Below are 12,995 nucleotides of genomic sequence, written 5' to 3' on the forward strand. Positions count from 1 at the left end.
CTCAGTTCCCTGACAGCTGCAGACACTGCAACGTATTACTGTGCAAGATACACAGAGAGGAAAAGCAATGGAGCATCCAGGCAAAAACCACACTCAGACTCCAACACTCACCACACACATGGCTCCAGCAACCACAACCCACAGAGAACCACTGTCTGGTTAAAGCATTGGGATTTGGGCACCAAAACGCCCATCACAATGATGGGCAAAGGAGATTATCCTGCCCTATAGGTTTCCACGCAAGCCCTTTAAAGCATGTATCTCTATATGCCCACACCTTTATTTCCCTTCCCCTCCACTTCTGTTTCTTCCTCATACAAAAGTGTTGAATAGCTAGCTTTGGTTTGGTCTGCATTATTTGCTCATAGTTCCCCAGTTGGAGCAGAAGATAAGAACATAAGCAAAGCCATGTTGGATCAGGCCAATGGCCCTTTCAGTCCAACACCCTATATCACACAGAAGCCAAACACCAGGTGCCACCAGGAGGTCCAACAGCACAGCCTCCTCCCCTTGGTTATGTTGCCTGCTGTCGCTTCAAGTGCCAGTATGGGAAATTTAAAATAAAACAGCAACATCCACCGTGTCCCTACATCAGTTCCAGGGGGAAAAGGCCATTGTCCAATCTGCATTGGTCTTTCCAGCCGCTGTGCTACCGATACCACATCATTTCACAAATTTCTGCAGCTCATCTTGCATCATCTCATATTGTTTCATCTCAGCATTGGCTGTCTACATCATTTTATTGCCCTCTAGTGGCAACTCCGAGGTCATTACAGCATCTCACCATGTTATCTGGATTTGGTTTTAAGATAGTCCAATTGCTCCTCCCCACCCTTGAGCAGCTGTGAGCAATAACCAGACAACTGGAGATGAATTCTCCTCCCCTCAATCATAAAAGCAGCCAGGAAACATTTTTCTGCAATCCTATTTTTTTGCTGGTGGGTTAGACGCATGCCCACCCCTGAATCATGGGGCAGTCCCCAGAACGCCCTGCCTGGCAACTGCCGGGTATTTTACCCAGCTTGTTCACTTTCCAGACCCCCTCTGCCCCCCATTTCCCCCTCCACCAGATCACCCCCTTAACTTTATGCGGGGGGTCATGGGTGCCATTTCCTCCCCATGGCACAGTGCCATGCTGGTGCCCCAGGAGGCCTACCCCATCTCTAGCGTGCTGTCCCTCCCATGCCCCCACTGTTGCCATGGTGAGGTCTGATGCAGATGGCTAGCTTGTATGCTAAGCCAAAATGGGAGGCCAAGGGGAACCATATACAATGGCGCTACAGCAGACCAAGACTGCATTACACAGCAGATGCAGATTCAGCCCATAAGTGACTTAGGGTAAATCTAGGAATTGTGAGTAACTCTATTGTTTGACCACAGAGTCTCCGGCAACTGCAAGATCTGCTTTACGTCACTTCCAGTTATTTTTCTGAAAGTGACATATGGACAAAGCCAATGTCGCATGCCTCCTTGCCCCCGTCCCCAATCCTCCCAACACTTGCTAGGTTTGGTCTGGCAACCCTATTTGCTGATGTTGCAGACTCGATAAGTTATTTATTTAGATTTTTTTACCCGTAAATGTCTTTGCAAGCAATGGTTGCAAGTGAGATCTAAAACTTCACCAGAAGTTGCTGGGGGGAAGAAATGTGGCAGGATCCAAATTCCTTAATCCTCAGGCTTCTTCAGATTTACATAATACAAGAGTTCTCAGAGTGCAAGACCAGAGAAGGCAATGAAGTTTATTGAAGCGAAAAGAAGCCAAGGATGATAGGGCACAGAGGGTGTTTGCTAGGCACTGAGGACCTATCAAGATGCTTCCTTAGGTGACCAGATGTTTGGACTCCAAAGCAAAGCCACCCATCTGATGGATACATGGGAGGAAGTAGAGATGTCATCTTCTGGCCATGGAACAGGGGTCACTGGGGGTGTGGGGGGAGAGGTATTTGTGAATTTCCTGCATTGTGCAGAGGGTTGGACTAGATGACCATGGAGGTCCCTTCCAGCTCTTTGATTGGTTTAGTATATGTGCTGCCGAAGCCTGTAGCAAATTTCTTTTATGAGGTATCTAGGAGGAGAGGCTCATATTAAGGCAATTCTGAATGTGATACCCCCCCCCGCCTATCTTGAGGCTCCATGCTACACGTTGTATTTGATCTTTTATGCCAAATAAAGGTATTGTATTTGTATTTGTATTTGATTGGTGGCTCCCAGTCACCTGATTATCGAAGAGCCAAAAGTTCCAGCCACTCACTGGAGGAGCTTGCACTCCTCACACCCCAATGAGCTCTCCTAATAGGGCAATAGACAAGGGGGTGGTGCCTGACATCTAGGGTACTCAGTTCAAATTTTACACTAGCCTAATTGCTTTCTTTGCTTACTTACCCACCCTTTCCCAGGACATGAGCAACTGCAGTTTTGAAAAGCTGAGGCCTCCGTTTTCTAGAATAAATTAATACCGCCTCTCTGACACTGGCTCAAATGCCTTTCAGACTTTAATAGCTAGTTGATGGAAGTTTTCTTCCCTAAACAATTTCCATCACTTTTAATAGATAGTCACCAGATCCACACGCCAAGATTCCACGTCAGCGAACAGGCTTGAACTCTTGCTCTGCCTAGCCTGGTAGGTGTGGTCCCTTTTATCCACTCCGCTCTGGGCCATGCACCGGTTATGCAAACTTCTCCAGAAGGTTCCTCCTCCTTAAATAGCCTCATCCGCTGTTGCTCCAGGGTCTGGCTGTATCCATTTCCTTCTCTATGAAAGGAAGAGGGAGGGGTCAGAGAGAGAGAAAGGAGATGGACAGCATCGTGGTTGTTCTCATACTGTTCAGCATCGCACAAGGTGAGGATTTCTGCACTTACAAAAGATAAATGAGGAACACTAGAAGGAGAAATCCTGGGAGTGGTTCTCATTGCTCTCCCTTTTCCCCCCAGGATCCTTTTCCAGTCTGCAGGTGACCCAGTCTGGCCCAGCGATGATGAAGCCGGGAGGGTCCTTCAAAGTGACCTGCATCGTCTCCGGGGGCCAAGTCAATGATTATTACTGGAATTGGAACCGGCAGCTTCCCGGGAAAGTCCTGGAATGGCTGGGATTCATTCGGAGCACTGATCGAGGAGGAACCACGCAGCACAGCCCAACATTCAGCAGCCGAATCAGCACCACAAGGGACAACTCCAGGAACGAGGTCTATCTTCAGCTGAGCTCCCTGACGGCTGCAGACACTGCGGTGTATTATTGCGCGGGAGGCACAGAGAGGTGAAGCAATGGGGCATCCAAGCAAAAACCACATTCTGACTCCAACCATTCAGGCAGATGTTACTGGGCTATGCAGGGGTCATTTCATAGAAAAAGAGGTGCAGGAGCTCATTAGCATAACTCATTAGCATATGCCACACCCCCTTGCATCACCGGAAGTGTGTCAGAAGGCAACACCCACTGCAACTTACCTGGCAGCTTCTTGCTCCTCGTGGCCCGGGGCTGCTGGGAGCAGGCTTGCCCACTGATTTTCTCTGCAGAGCCTTTCTTGGTGGTCTCCCATCCAAGTACTGACCCTGTTTGGTATAGTGGCTAAGAGCGGCAGACTCTAATCTGGAGAACTGGGTTTGATTCCCCGTGCCTCCACATGCAGCTGCTGGTGTGGCCTTGGGTCAGTTGGGTCAGTCTTCTTGCATGTGCCCACCCCCTGAGCTCTTTACTGCCGGAGCTCCGCTCCTGTGCACTCCTGCAGGAAATGACCCCTGGGGCTATGTCCTCTGTTATGTCCTCAGATCACTGCCAGGCGCCAGCCAGAGGCAGCTAGAGCGTCAATCCAGAAGACAATAGGGACTAGGCTCCTGAACTTCTAGTAAGGAGCCAATAGGAACCTTGGCGGGAAGTTCAAACCCACCAATAGAACTTAGGGGCATCCCTCCCCGATTGTATAAAGTTGGCCACTCGGCCGTTAGTGGTTGTTCCATGTGTAAATTCCTAATAAATCCGTCTTCGCCTATGTCGTGGTCCGAGTCCTGATGTATCGAACCTAATACTTTTTTACTCCAACAGCCACTGTCCATAGAGAAACTCCTGTCAGTCGGCTTAAAGCTTTGGTGTTTATGTAGCAAAATGCCCATCACCCTGATTGGCAGAGGGGAATACCCTGCCTGATCGGATTCCATACGAGCCCTTAAAAACACATTTCTATAGGCTCACCCCTTTATTTCCATCGCTCTCCCTCCAGTTCTTTTTCTTCCTCCTGCCAGCATGTTGAGGAACTGGGAATGTGTAATGACTTAACTCAGAATGGCTGATTTTGCACTAGAGCTGCCTCGATGTTGCGCCACCGTTTGCACCGATACTATTGGTCAATTTCACACCCAAAGCGGTGGGGCTGCATTTGACCCACGGCTTCGCCGTTTGCTCTGGAGCCATTCTCCCTGAGCAAAGACAAAAATGTGTGAGCCGGAGGCTAAAAAACTGTGAGCTAGCTCACACTAACTCAGCTTAGAGGAAACACTGCCAGTAGCTCTTCAGGTGAAGAAACAAAAAGTGGAGTCTTTGCCTCTGAGCATCTAAATAGCAGCCATTCATCAGAGCCCCCAAAAGTAATCCAGTTCAGTCTGCCACACCTCCTGCTCTCCATCTTCAGAAAGATACAAACTACTCACATAGTTGGAGCTTTTCCATCATGCCCTAAACATCTTCTCCCCCCCACCCCACCTTTAAGTGTTTAAAGTGTTAAACCTGCAGAAGAGTACTGGCAAATCTTGCACTCTCTTGTTTGTGACATTTTGATTGCTTCTAATAAAGAATAAGAATAAGAATAAGAAGAGATTGGATTTATACCCTGCCTTTCACTACCCAAAGGTGTCTCAGAGCGGCTTTCAAACTCCTTTTCCTTCCCCTCCCCCCAACAGACACCCTGTCAGGTAGGTGGGGCTGAGAGAACTCTTGACAGAAAGCTCTTATCAGAACTATGGCTTGCACAAGGTCATCCAGCCAGGTGCAAGTGGAAGATAAAAAGATAAGTATTACTGTTATTGCAGCAACAGTTCTTCTATGTGCCTTAGAATCGTATTTTAAAGAATGTTTCTCCCAGCTTATTAACAACAGTTCTGGTCAAATGTCCTTAATTTACTGGTTCTCCCTTGATCCATTTTTTTAAAAAAATCAGTGTTTTCTATCTCCCAGTCCTCTGGCAAGGACAGCCGTTTTAGTTGCCAAAAAGTCTATCTTTGTTAGGCGATCACCAGTTTCACATTTGAGTTATTGCAAGATGGAAGGAGAGAGTGAAACCGACATGACAGAATGATAGGAGATTTGTTATAAAAAGTACCATAATCCAAGCCAACGTATCCTAGGAACAGGCTGGATCAATGTTGAGCTTACTGTTAAAAAAAAAAAGTGAAAGTGCAGTTACAAAAGCTATTTCAATTTCTGATTCACCCGAGTAAATTGAAGATTATGAGGGGATAAAATGATTATCGACAAGCCTGGTCGACAAGCAGCCGTTCGGAAAATGACTGAGCCAAGCCAAAAGATGTTTACACCGTGCAGTAACAGCGTGTGCAATTAAATGAATATATGTTGTCTTCCCTATCCCCTATGAACATTGTTAGTCCCCTGTCTAAAATGTGTAACTGTACATTGCTTTGAGCCCACGGGGGAAAGCGATTAATAAATTGAAAGTATTATTATTATTATTATTATCATCATCATCATCATCATCATCATCATCCACAGGGTCTTCTTTTCTCCTAGATACAAGTCCAGTGGTGCTAGGGAACTCAAATCTAACTGTTCTATCGCCAACCACCATCTGAAATTTCTTTTCTCCAAATGAGAGTGTTGCATTTCTATATAATTACCAGTAGGTGGCTGCAAAAGGCTGTACTGTTTGACCCTTTCCCTGGACTTCATCAAGACATACCTCCTTCTACAGGTAGTGGAAGTTGCAAACTGTCTTTAAATTGCAGCTGGTTTTCAATTACAGCCAGATCTGTTGGGAGCAGTGTTCCCTCTAAGCTGAGTTAATGTGAGCTAGCTCACAGTTTTTTTAGCTTCCAGCTCACCCATTCTTGACTTACCTCCAGAGCAAACTAATTGATGCAGTAGCCAAACTGCTCACCCACAACTTTCATGCCAGTAACTCACAATGGCTGCTGCCACACACGCTAAGTAATCCACTTTCAATCCACTTTCAGTGCACTTTCAAAGTGGATTTTGCCAGTTCACACAGTAAAACTCCAGTTGGAAAGTGCACTGAAAGTGGATTGAAAGTGGATTATTTAGCGTGTGTGGCAGCAGCCGTAGACTTTTTGCTCACAAGACTCCACAGCTTAGAGGGAGCATTGGTTGTGAGATAAAATATATTATTTACAATCCATACCTTTTGAAAGACTGATATTCCTAGAAGGCCATAAATCTACACATATTTTTCCAAAAACAAAAAACCCTCTATATATGCTTTCCCCCCCAAAAAAAAAATCTTATATAGTCTTGTGTCCAACTTACAAACCCTTTCGAATTGAAAGAATGGTGCAAGATGCGCCATTGTTAAATGTAGAGCATGTGGAGAAATGCGTTCAACAGTATACCACTGTATTGGGGTCAGGGCTTCGAAGTACTTACCTTGATTCGGCGGGGGATATGTAGTTCTTCACGGGACCATTCCCACAGGGAAAACACAGGCACTGCACTATTCCGTCGCCCAGACGTGACGTAGGTATGTAGCCGGGTGACGCTCTAGCAATGGGGCTGGAAACTCGACGGTACCATCGCGTTTCCAGTCCCATTACCAGAGCGTCGCCCAGCTACTTGCCTACGTCATCCTCCCAAACCTACCCTTCCTCTTTCATAATGGCTTGAGAATCTACATCTTGCCTTTCCGTTCAAAAAAATAACCCCAGATGCCATGCAGGAATGAGTCGAACACACCATTCCCATCCTGTTGCAAAGACAGCGTATCCGTGACAACACACATTCCTCCCTCATGATCCCCCTCCCCTCCTTCTGATAGCTCCCTTTTCATATTACAAAAATCTTAAGGGCAAGGACCTTTTCCTTTCATGTTCGCACCATCAAAGTGGGTTTGTCATCCATTCTTGCAACTGAGTACTTTCTTAGCTGCTTCTCTGCATGTGATGTCCAAAGAACTTAAAATAATAAGGTAATGTGAAGCTCCCCCAGATTAAGCAGGTGAAGGACCGTGAATGACAAGTCTAAATATGCTTTTTTTAAAAAGGAACCCACCCACCCCACTGATTTCAGTGGGAGGTTACCTTCCAAGGAAACAGATTCAAGATCAAGTTGTAAATCAGGGAACACTTAAAGTTAAGGATAAGGTTGTGGATAAGGGAAGAATTATACAGCTGCAAAGTACTGCCTGCAAGTCTAGGACAACAGCTGCAAAGGGATGGATGGCACTTTTCAGATGAACCCCATCATTCCGGCAGAGACTAGAGAGCACATCATCAGATGCGCTGGAGAGGAAACATTTCTGCTTTTTTCCAAATTCTCTGTGTGATTTTTAAAAAAATGTATGGCAGTCTGAAAAAGTAATTTTTCTCAAATGCAATTTTGGTATGAGTGTGTATCAATGTGCTGCTGGCTATACTCTGAGCTATGACTATGACTCAATTGTAGCTGTCAGCTCCACAGTGGTGAAGAGCCTGTCAAAAACAGATGGTCTAGTATTAATGCAAGGAAAAAGTCAACAAAGAGCAAATCCTCTATTATGTGTTTTGTAGCCAATGCATCCCAGACTGGAAACAATCCTCTTTTGGCCCATAAATAACCATTTCAAGTAATCTTGGATTCCATCAGTTTGGAAGAAGAGAAACCACCACAAATGATCCCCCTCATGTAATTCATGCTGACCCATCCTAACATCTCCCCAATATCTCTGTCTACACACCAGAGAGAACTTCAAAGAAAGCGAACTTGGGGGGTGGAGAAGGGGGAGAACACAACCGTTTACACAGATAGGTAGGAAATCCTACACCAAGGACAAGAAGGTAAAAAATTCAATAAGCCCATAGATAATAACAGACAATAAGCCCATTGATAATAACAGACAATAAGCCCATAGATAATAACAGACAATAAGCCCATCAACAGACAACAATAAACTCATTTAATTTACAATTTTGAATTTCTCATTAACTGCTATTTAATACTGAGTAGTTCTAACCTTTTCATTCTTGTGTTCCACCAAAGAGATTTATAGTAATGTTGACATGGGATAAATGGATAAGAAAAGGAAACGCTTGCATGCGGTGGCTCAAGTGGTTAAGACGCTGAACTGCAGGCTGTGGAAGGTCAGTAGTTCAGCAATTCGAGACCCGAGTGTGCCGCATGATGGAGTGAGCTCCCGTCTCTAGTTCCAGCTCCTGCCAACCTAGCAGTTTGAAAGCAAGAAATTGCAAGTAGATAAATAGGGACCACTTCGGTGGGACGGTAACAGCGTTCCGTGTGCCTTGGTGTTTAGTCATGCCGACCACGGAAATGCCTTCGGACAGCGCTGGCTCTTCGGCTTTGAAATGGAGATGAGCACCGCAACCCTAGAGTCAGACTCGACTGGCTTTCGAGCAAGGGAACCTTTACCTTTACCTTTACTTCCAGTTTACATATACTTGGGATTGCAGTCTAAGCCAAGTCAGGATATCTGCCTTGAGCTGAACCATCACTCCCCTTTATGTTTCATTGTATATTTTAGGCTATCACACAGACCAGGGTTTATTGGTGACATCATAGAGACGTTGTACCTTGGAGTATGTTTCACAAGTTGCTGAGAGCGTTAGCAATACAGTCCACACACCAAAAAATCTTGGAGATTCAAATCTCTAACAAAAGGGCAGCAGATCCAAGAGGGGGTTGTCCTCTCCTTTGAGCAAAGCGACGTCGAAATCCTTGCAGTTCGTGATTTAAAAAGCCATCAAAATCTCCATCCATCCTTTATTGCCAACTTGAAAAACAGTCAGCGCTGCAAAATGTGTCCAGGTACGTGCATATATAAAAAAAATCTTGCTCTTCTTTTCAAGAAATTTGTGCACACATACATCTTATTTGTACCTGCATTGTAGCATCCATAAAGAGAATCTTATATCTATATAATTCTCTGCAAGTTCACACTCAGTGACTAGCACATTCTTCCACTTTCTCATCCCTTCTCGAGGTCACTGCGTCTATCTAAGGCATCTTCTGCATCTGTAGTAGTCTTGTCTCAAGCCATGATGCCACTATGAAGAATTTTGTGTAATAAAGCATGAAACATAATAGTGACATCTTGCTTTCTTCAGGAAATACAAAATAAACCTCACAAAGGAAGTCTGTCCTGTCTTCTGTTTCCTCCCATAGATCAATGTACCGTGTAATTGGATGGGCAGATGGAATAAATTAAAGTAACATACATACATGCTCTCTCTCTCTCTCTCTCTCTCTCTCTCTCTCTCTCTCTCTCTCTCTCTCTCTCTCTCTCTCTCTCTGTGTGTGTGTGTGCACCAAGAAAGACGGAGCTAAATTTGAGTCTGGTTGAATAGTCCACTGCACTACCAGGTGTTGGAATTTATTATTATTATTATTTTGCTTTTAAAATGTTTATTAAAATCAAATATTACATATAACATGTACAATACCTGCATAACAGTGTACAAAAGTTCTGAGAATCCAACATTACAAACCAGCCAGTTAATCCCCAACAAAGTTGTCATCAAACCTCAACAGATATAACATAATAACATACTATTTTAGTATCAGATCTGTTCCCATATATAAGAATGACTTTTGAACTATAATTCCCATTTCATGCAGTCAGGTTTAAACTACAACCAATTTGGTGGTCTACTACTCTAAACAAAGGAAATCTGTACCTCTTATGTCTGGTAGCTTTCTGTTTGGTAGGTTTATGCTTGATCTTTACATTCCTCTTTTAACTCTTTATCTTATATGTCGAGGGTGCAGTGGCCTCAGTTTGTTTGGAATGTCCAAGATGCAACAGAATTGTGTGCTATTGGAAGAGGCTGCAGGGAGGGAGGGAAACATGGTATAACCTAATCTTGTCAGACCTTGGAAGCTAAGACAGGTCGGCACTTGGAAGGGAGACCGCCAAGGAAAACTCTGCAGAGGAAGGCAAGGGCAAACCACCTCTGCCTCTCGCTTCCCTCGAAAGCTCCTTGACTGGAGTTGCCGTAAATTGGCTCCATCTTGACAGCACTTCACACACACAGGAAAGGGTGCCTGTTTCATCTCTGCATGAGGCACAAGAGGCTGGGAAGCCCCCAGTTAGAGCCACAAGTCTATCAAGCCCCCCCCCCCGGGCAAACCACCTCTGCCTCTCGCTTCCCTCGAAAGCTCCTTGACTGGAGTTGCCGTAAATTGGCTCCATCTTGACAGCACTTCACACACACAGGAAAGGGTGCCTGTTTCATCTCTGCATGAGGCACAAGAGGCTGGGAAGCCCCCAGTTAGAGCCCCAAGTCTATCAAGCCCCCCCCCCCCGTTGAACTCTCCAAAGTAACCCCTTCCAGAGATTAACCCAATCTGCTGCAGAGAAAATCAGCAACAAGCTGTATCAGTTGGGCTTCAAATGAGCCAGTGGTCTCTTCTGATGTTATCTATCCTCTTCTGCTCCACTCTCCTGATTTTGTCGTGGTTCCTTTCGATATCATCCATACCCCTCTAAGCTCTGTAGTAAGTCAGAACACTCCTGTCTCACACTACCCCTGCAACACCGTCAGCCCAAGATGTGAAACAGCATATGCAGGTTCTCCTAGATGCGTCTGGCTTTACAAGGTTTTCTACAGGCCTCTTACCAAAACGTGGTCTGGCAATATGCAAATTCTCTGACTGGCCCCCCTATTGAAATACAAGCTTGGAGCAGCTGAATTCGTATCATCAGTCTGTCTCAAAGGAAAAGCTGCATTACACATCCTGGTCCCCTTTTAAATTTCTCTTTATCATGGCACCTGGCTTTGTTTCTCTGTTTCTCCTGGCTTCCTCCCTAGGTTGGTGTCTCCTAAAACCCTCCCAGTCTACCCCACAAGCCAGCCAACAGGAAAAACTGCTGCTTTGGCAATTTCATTCTGTGGATCTTATGGATATTCAGCACTGTTCTTGACTTTTGGGGTAAAGTGGGTGTGTGGGTGTGATTTCCTGAGAGAATGTTTTTCAGGCATGGCTATCCTCATCTAACACTGGCTTTCTTTTCCTCTCCAAGGAGTTTCATCCCAACTCCAGTTAAAAGAATCCGGGCCAGAAGTGGTAAGACCTGGAGAGACCCTCGAGTTGACCTGTACGGTCACCGGGGGTTCAGTCACAAACAGCTACTGGTGGCACTGGGTTCGCCAGTCTCCTGGGAAAGGGCTGGTCTGGATGGGGTACTGGACTGGGAGCACCAACTATGCTCCAGCATTCAGAGACCGAATCACCATCTCGGTGGATCCCTCGCAAACCAAGTACTTCCTGAGGCTGACCTCGGTGACGGCTGCAGATTCTGCCACATATTACTGTGCGAGAGACACAGTGGGGCAGACTCAAGTGGGAAGCCGCACAAAAAGGGGAAGTGGGCTGGGACTTCAAGCAGGCTCCTCTCCAAAGAGGCCCCTCGGTTGTAAACACGCAGGGAATACTGGACTGCTAGCACGTATTCTCCTCCAGCCTTCAGTGACCGAATCACCATCTCGGTGGATCCTTCGGAAACCAAGTACTTTCTGAGGCTGACCTCGGTGACGGTTGCAGATTCCGCCACGTATTACTGTGCAAGACACACAGTGGGACAGACTCGAGCAGGACTCTGCACAAAAAAAGGGGAAGCGTGCTAGGACTTCAAACAGACTGCTGTCCAAGTAGGCCCATCTATTGGAAACACGCAGGGCTTTCTGTATCCAAAGATTTCTTTATATGCGCGGAAGAAAAGCATCCTCCTTTTTTTATTTCCCCCTGATCTGAAAGTGGCTTTTCGCATGGCTCTCCCCTAATCCACTTAATCCACACAACAACAAAACTCTTAGGTAGAGGGACTGGGACAGGCCCAAGATCTCCCAGCAAGCTTCTATAGCAGATGTGCAGTTTCTAACCTGGTCATCCCAAATTGTCTTCTGGCACCCTAACTCCTAAAGCTGTAGTCCTTGAGTTCCACAAACACCAAACATATTCCTCCAACTCTGGATATAGAAGCTGGAGTTCCTCAGTAGGAACAGAGTCACCAACATCCAGGTGGGACCTGGAGATCTCCTGGAGTTCCTGGTGATTTCTGGACAACAGAGAACAGTTCCCGTTGAGAAAATGGCTGCTTTGGAGGGTGGACTCTGTGGCATTGTACCCTGACTTCCCCAGGCTCCACCCCCAAATCTTGAGGAATTTCCCAAACCAGAGTTGGAGTGGGAGGCACATATCGATACCCCCGGCCAAAGAGACCACTGCACAGAAATAGAAAATTATGAGGCACAGTAACCTTGGGGAGAAAATCAAACATTTCGAGGTAAGGCCAGTCCCAGTGCAAGCACTAAGGTCCCATAAGAGCCCCAAAAGAATCCAATGTATTATGGGGGTCTTTCAGAGGTGTAATCACACGGAGCATTTGCACCGCTGAAGGTACGATACTGCGGCAAATTTTCCGGGCGCAATCTCACCGGAACATCTGGGAGGCGTAGCACTCCTGTGGCCAACCCGCAGCAAGCCGCCAAAGCCGCGTAGTTAAAAGCTACCAGATTCAACCTACCAGCAAATGGTTTGCCACAGGCTGCCTCCAGACTCCTGTGGTGTGATCGCGCCAGCGTCCTCTTTGTTGCGCACACCGATGGTGGAAACCCCGGTGTGCCGCCGTCAAGTCTGATCACCTAATCGCGCATCAGATTGTGATGGTGCAAGAAGCCACGCCTCCCCCCTGTGTTTTCTGGCCCATGTGAGATTAAGCTGGGAGATACTTGGGTTTAAATACCCCTTTTTCCCTGCAGCTAACTGGGTGAGTTTAGTCCAATCAATTTCTCAGATTGATTTCTCTTGCAGAGTTCCTGAGAGGCGG

General features: G+C 46.1%; 1 protein-coding gene and 1 gene segment (V, D, J or C); both read left to right on the plus strand.

The window, feature by feature from the left end:
• The first annotated feature begins 2,793 nt into the window (after positions 1 to 2,793).
• LOC107124794 lies at positions 2,794 to 3,257 on the plus strand. The segment is given in 2 exon segments: positions 2,794 to 2,839; positions 2,932 to 3,257. Coding segments are annotated over 2 exon segments (372 nt in total).
• Positions 3,258 to 8,964: 5,707 nt separating this feature from the next.
• LOC107124795 overlaps positions 8,965 to 12,995 on the plus strand; it is a 161,361-nt gene continuing 157,330 nt past the window's right edge. Inside the window, exons 1-3 of the mRNA XM_015428304.1 lie at positions 8,965 to 8,974; positions 11,190 to 11,427; positions 11,595 to 11,730. Coding sequence (XP_015283790.1) covers positions 8,965 to 8,974; positions 11,190 to 11,427; positions 11,595 to 11,730 — 384 coding nt within the window. The remainder of the gene's footprint in view (positions 8,975 to 11,189; positions 11,428 to 11,594; positions 11,731 to 12,995) is intronic.

The sequence above is a fragment of the Gekko japonicus genome, unplaced genomic scaffold (assembly GCF_001447785.1).
Source record: "Gekko japonicus isolate JY-2015 unplaced genomic scaffold, Gekko_japonicus_V1.1 scaffold3195, whole genome shotgun sequence".
Lineage (NCBI taxonomy): Eukaryota > Metazoa > Chordata > Lepidosauria > Squamata > Gekkonidae > Gekko > Gekko japonicus.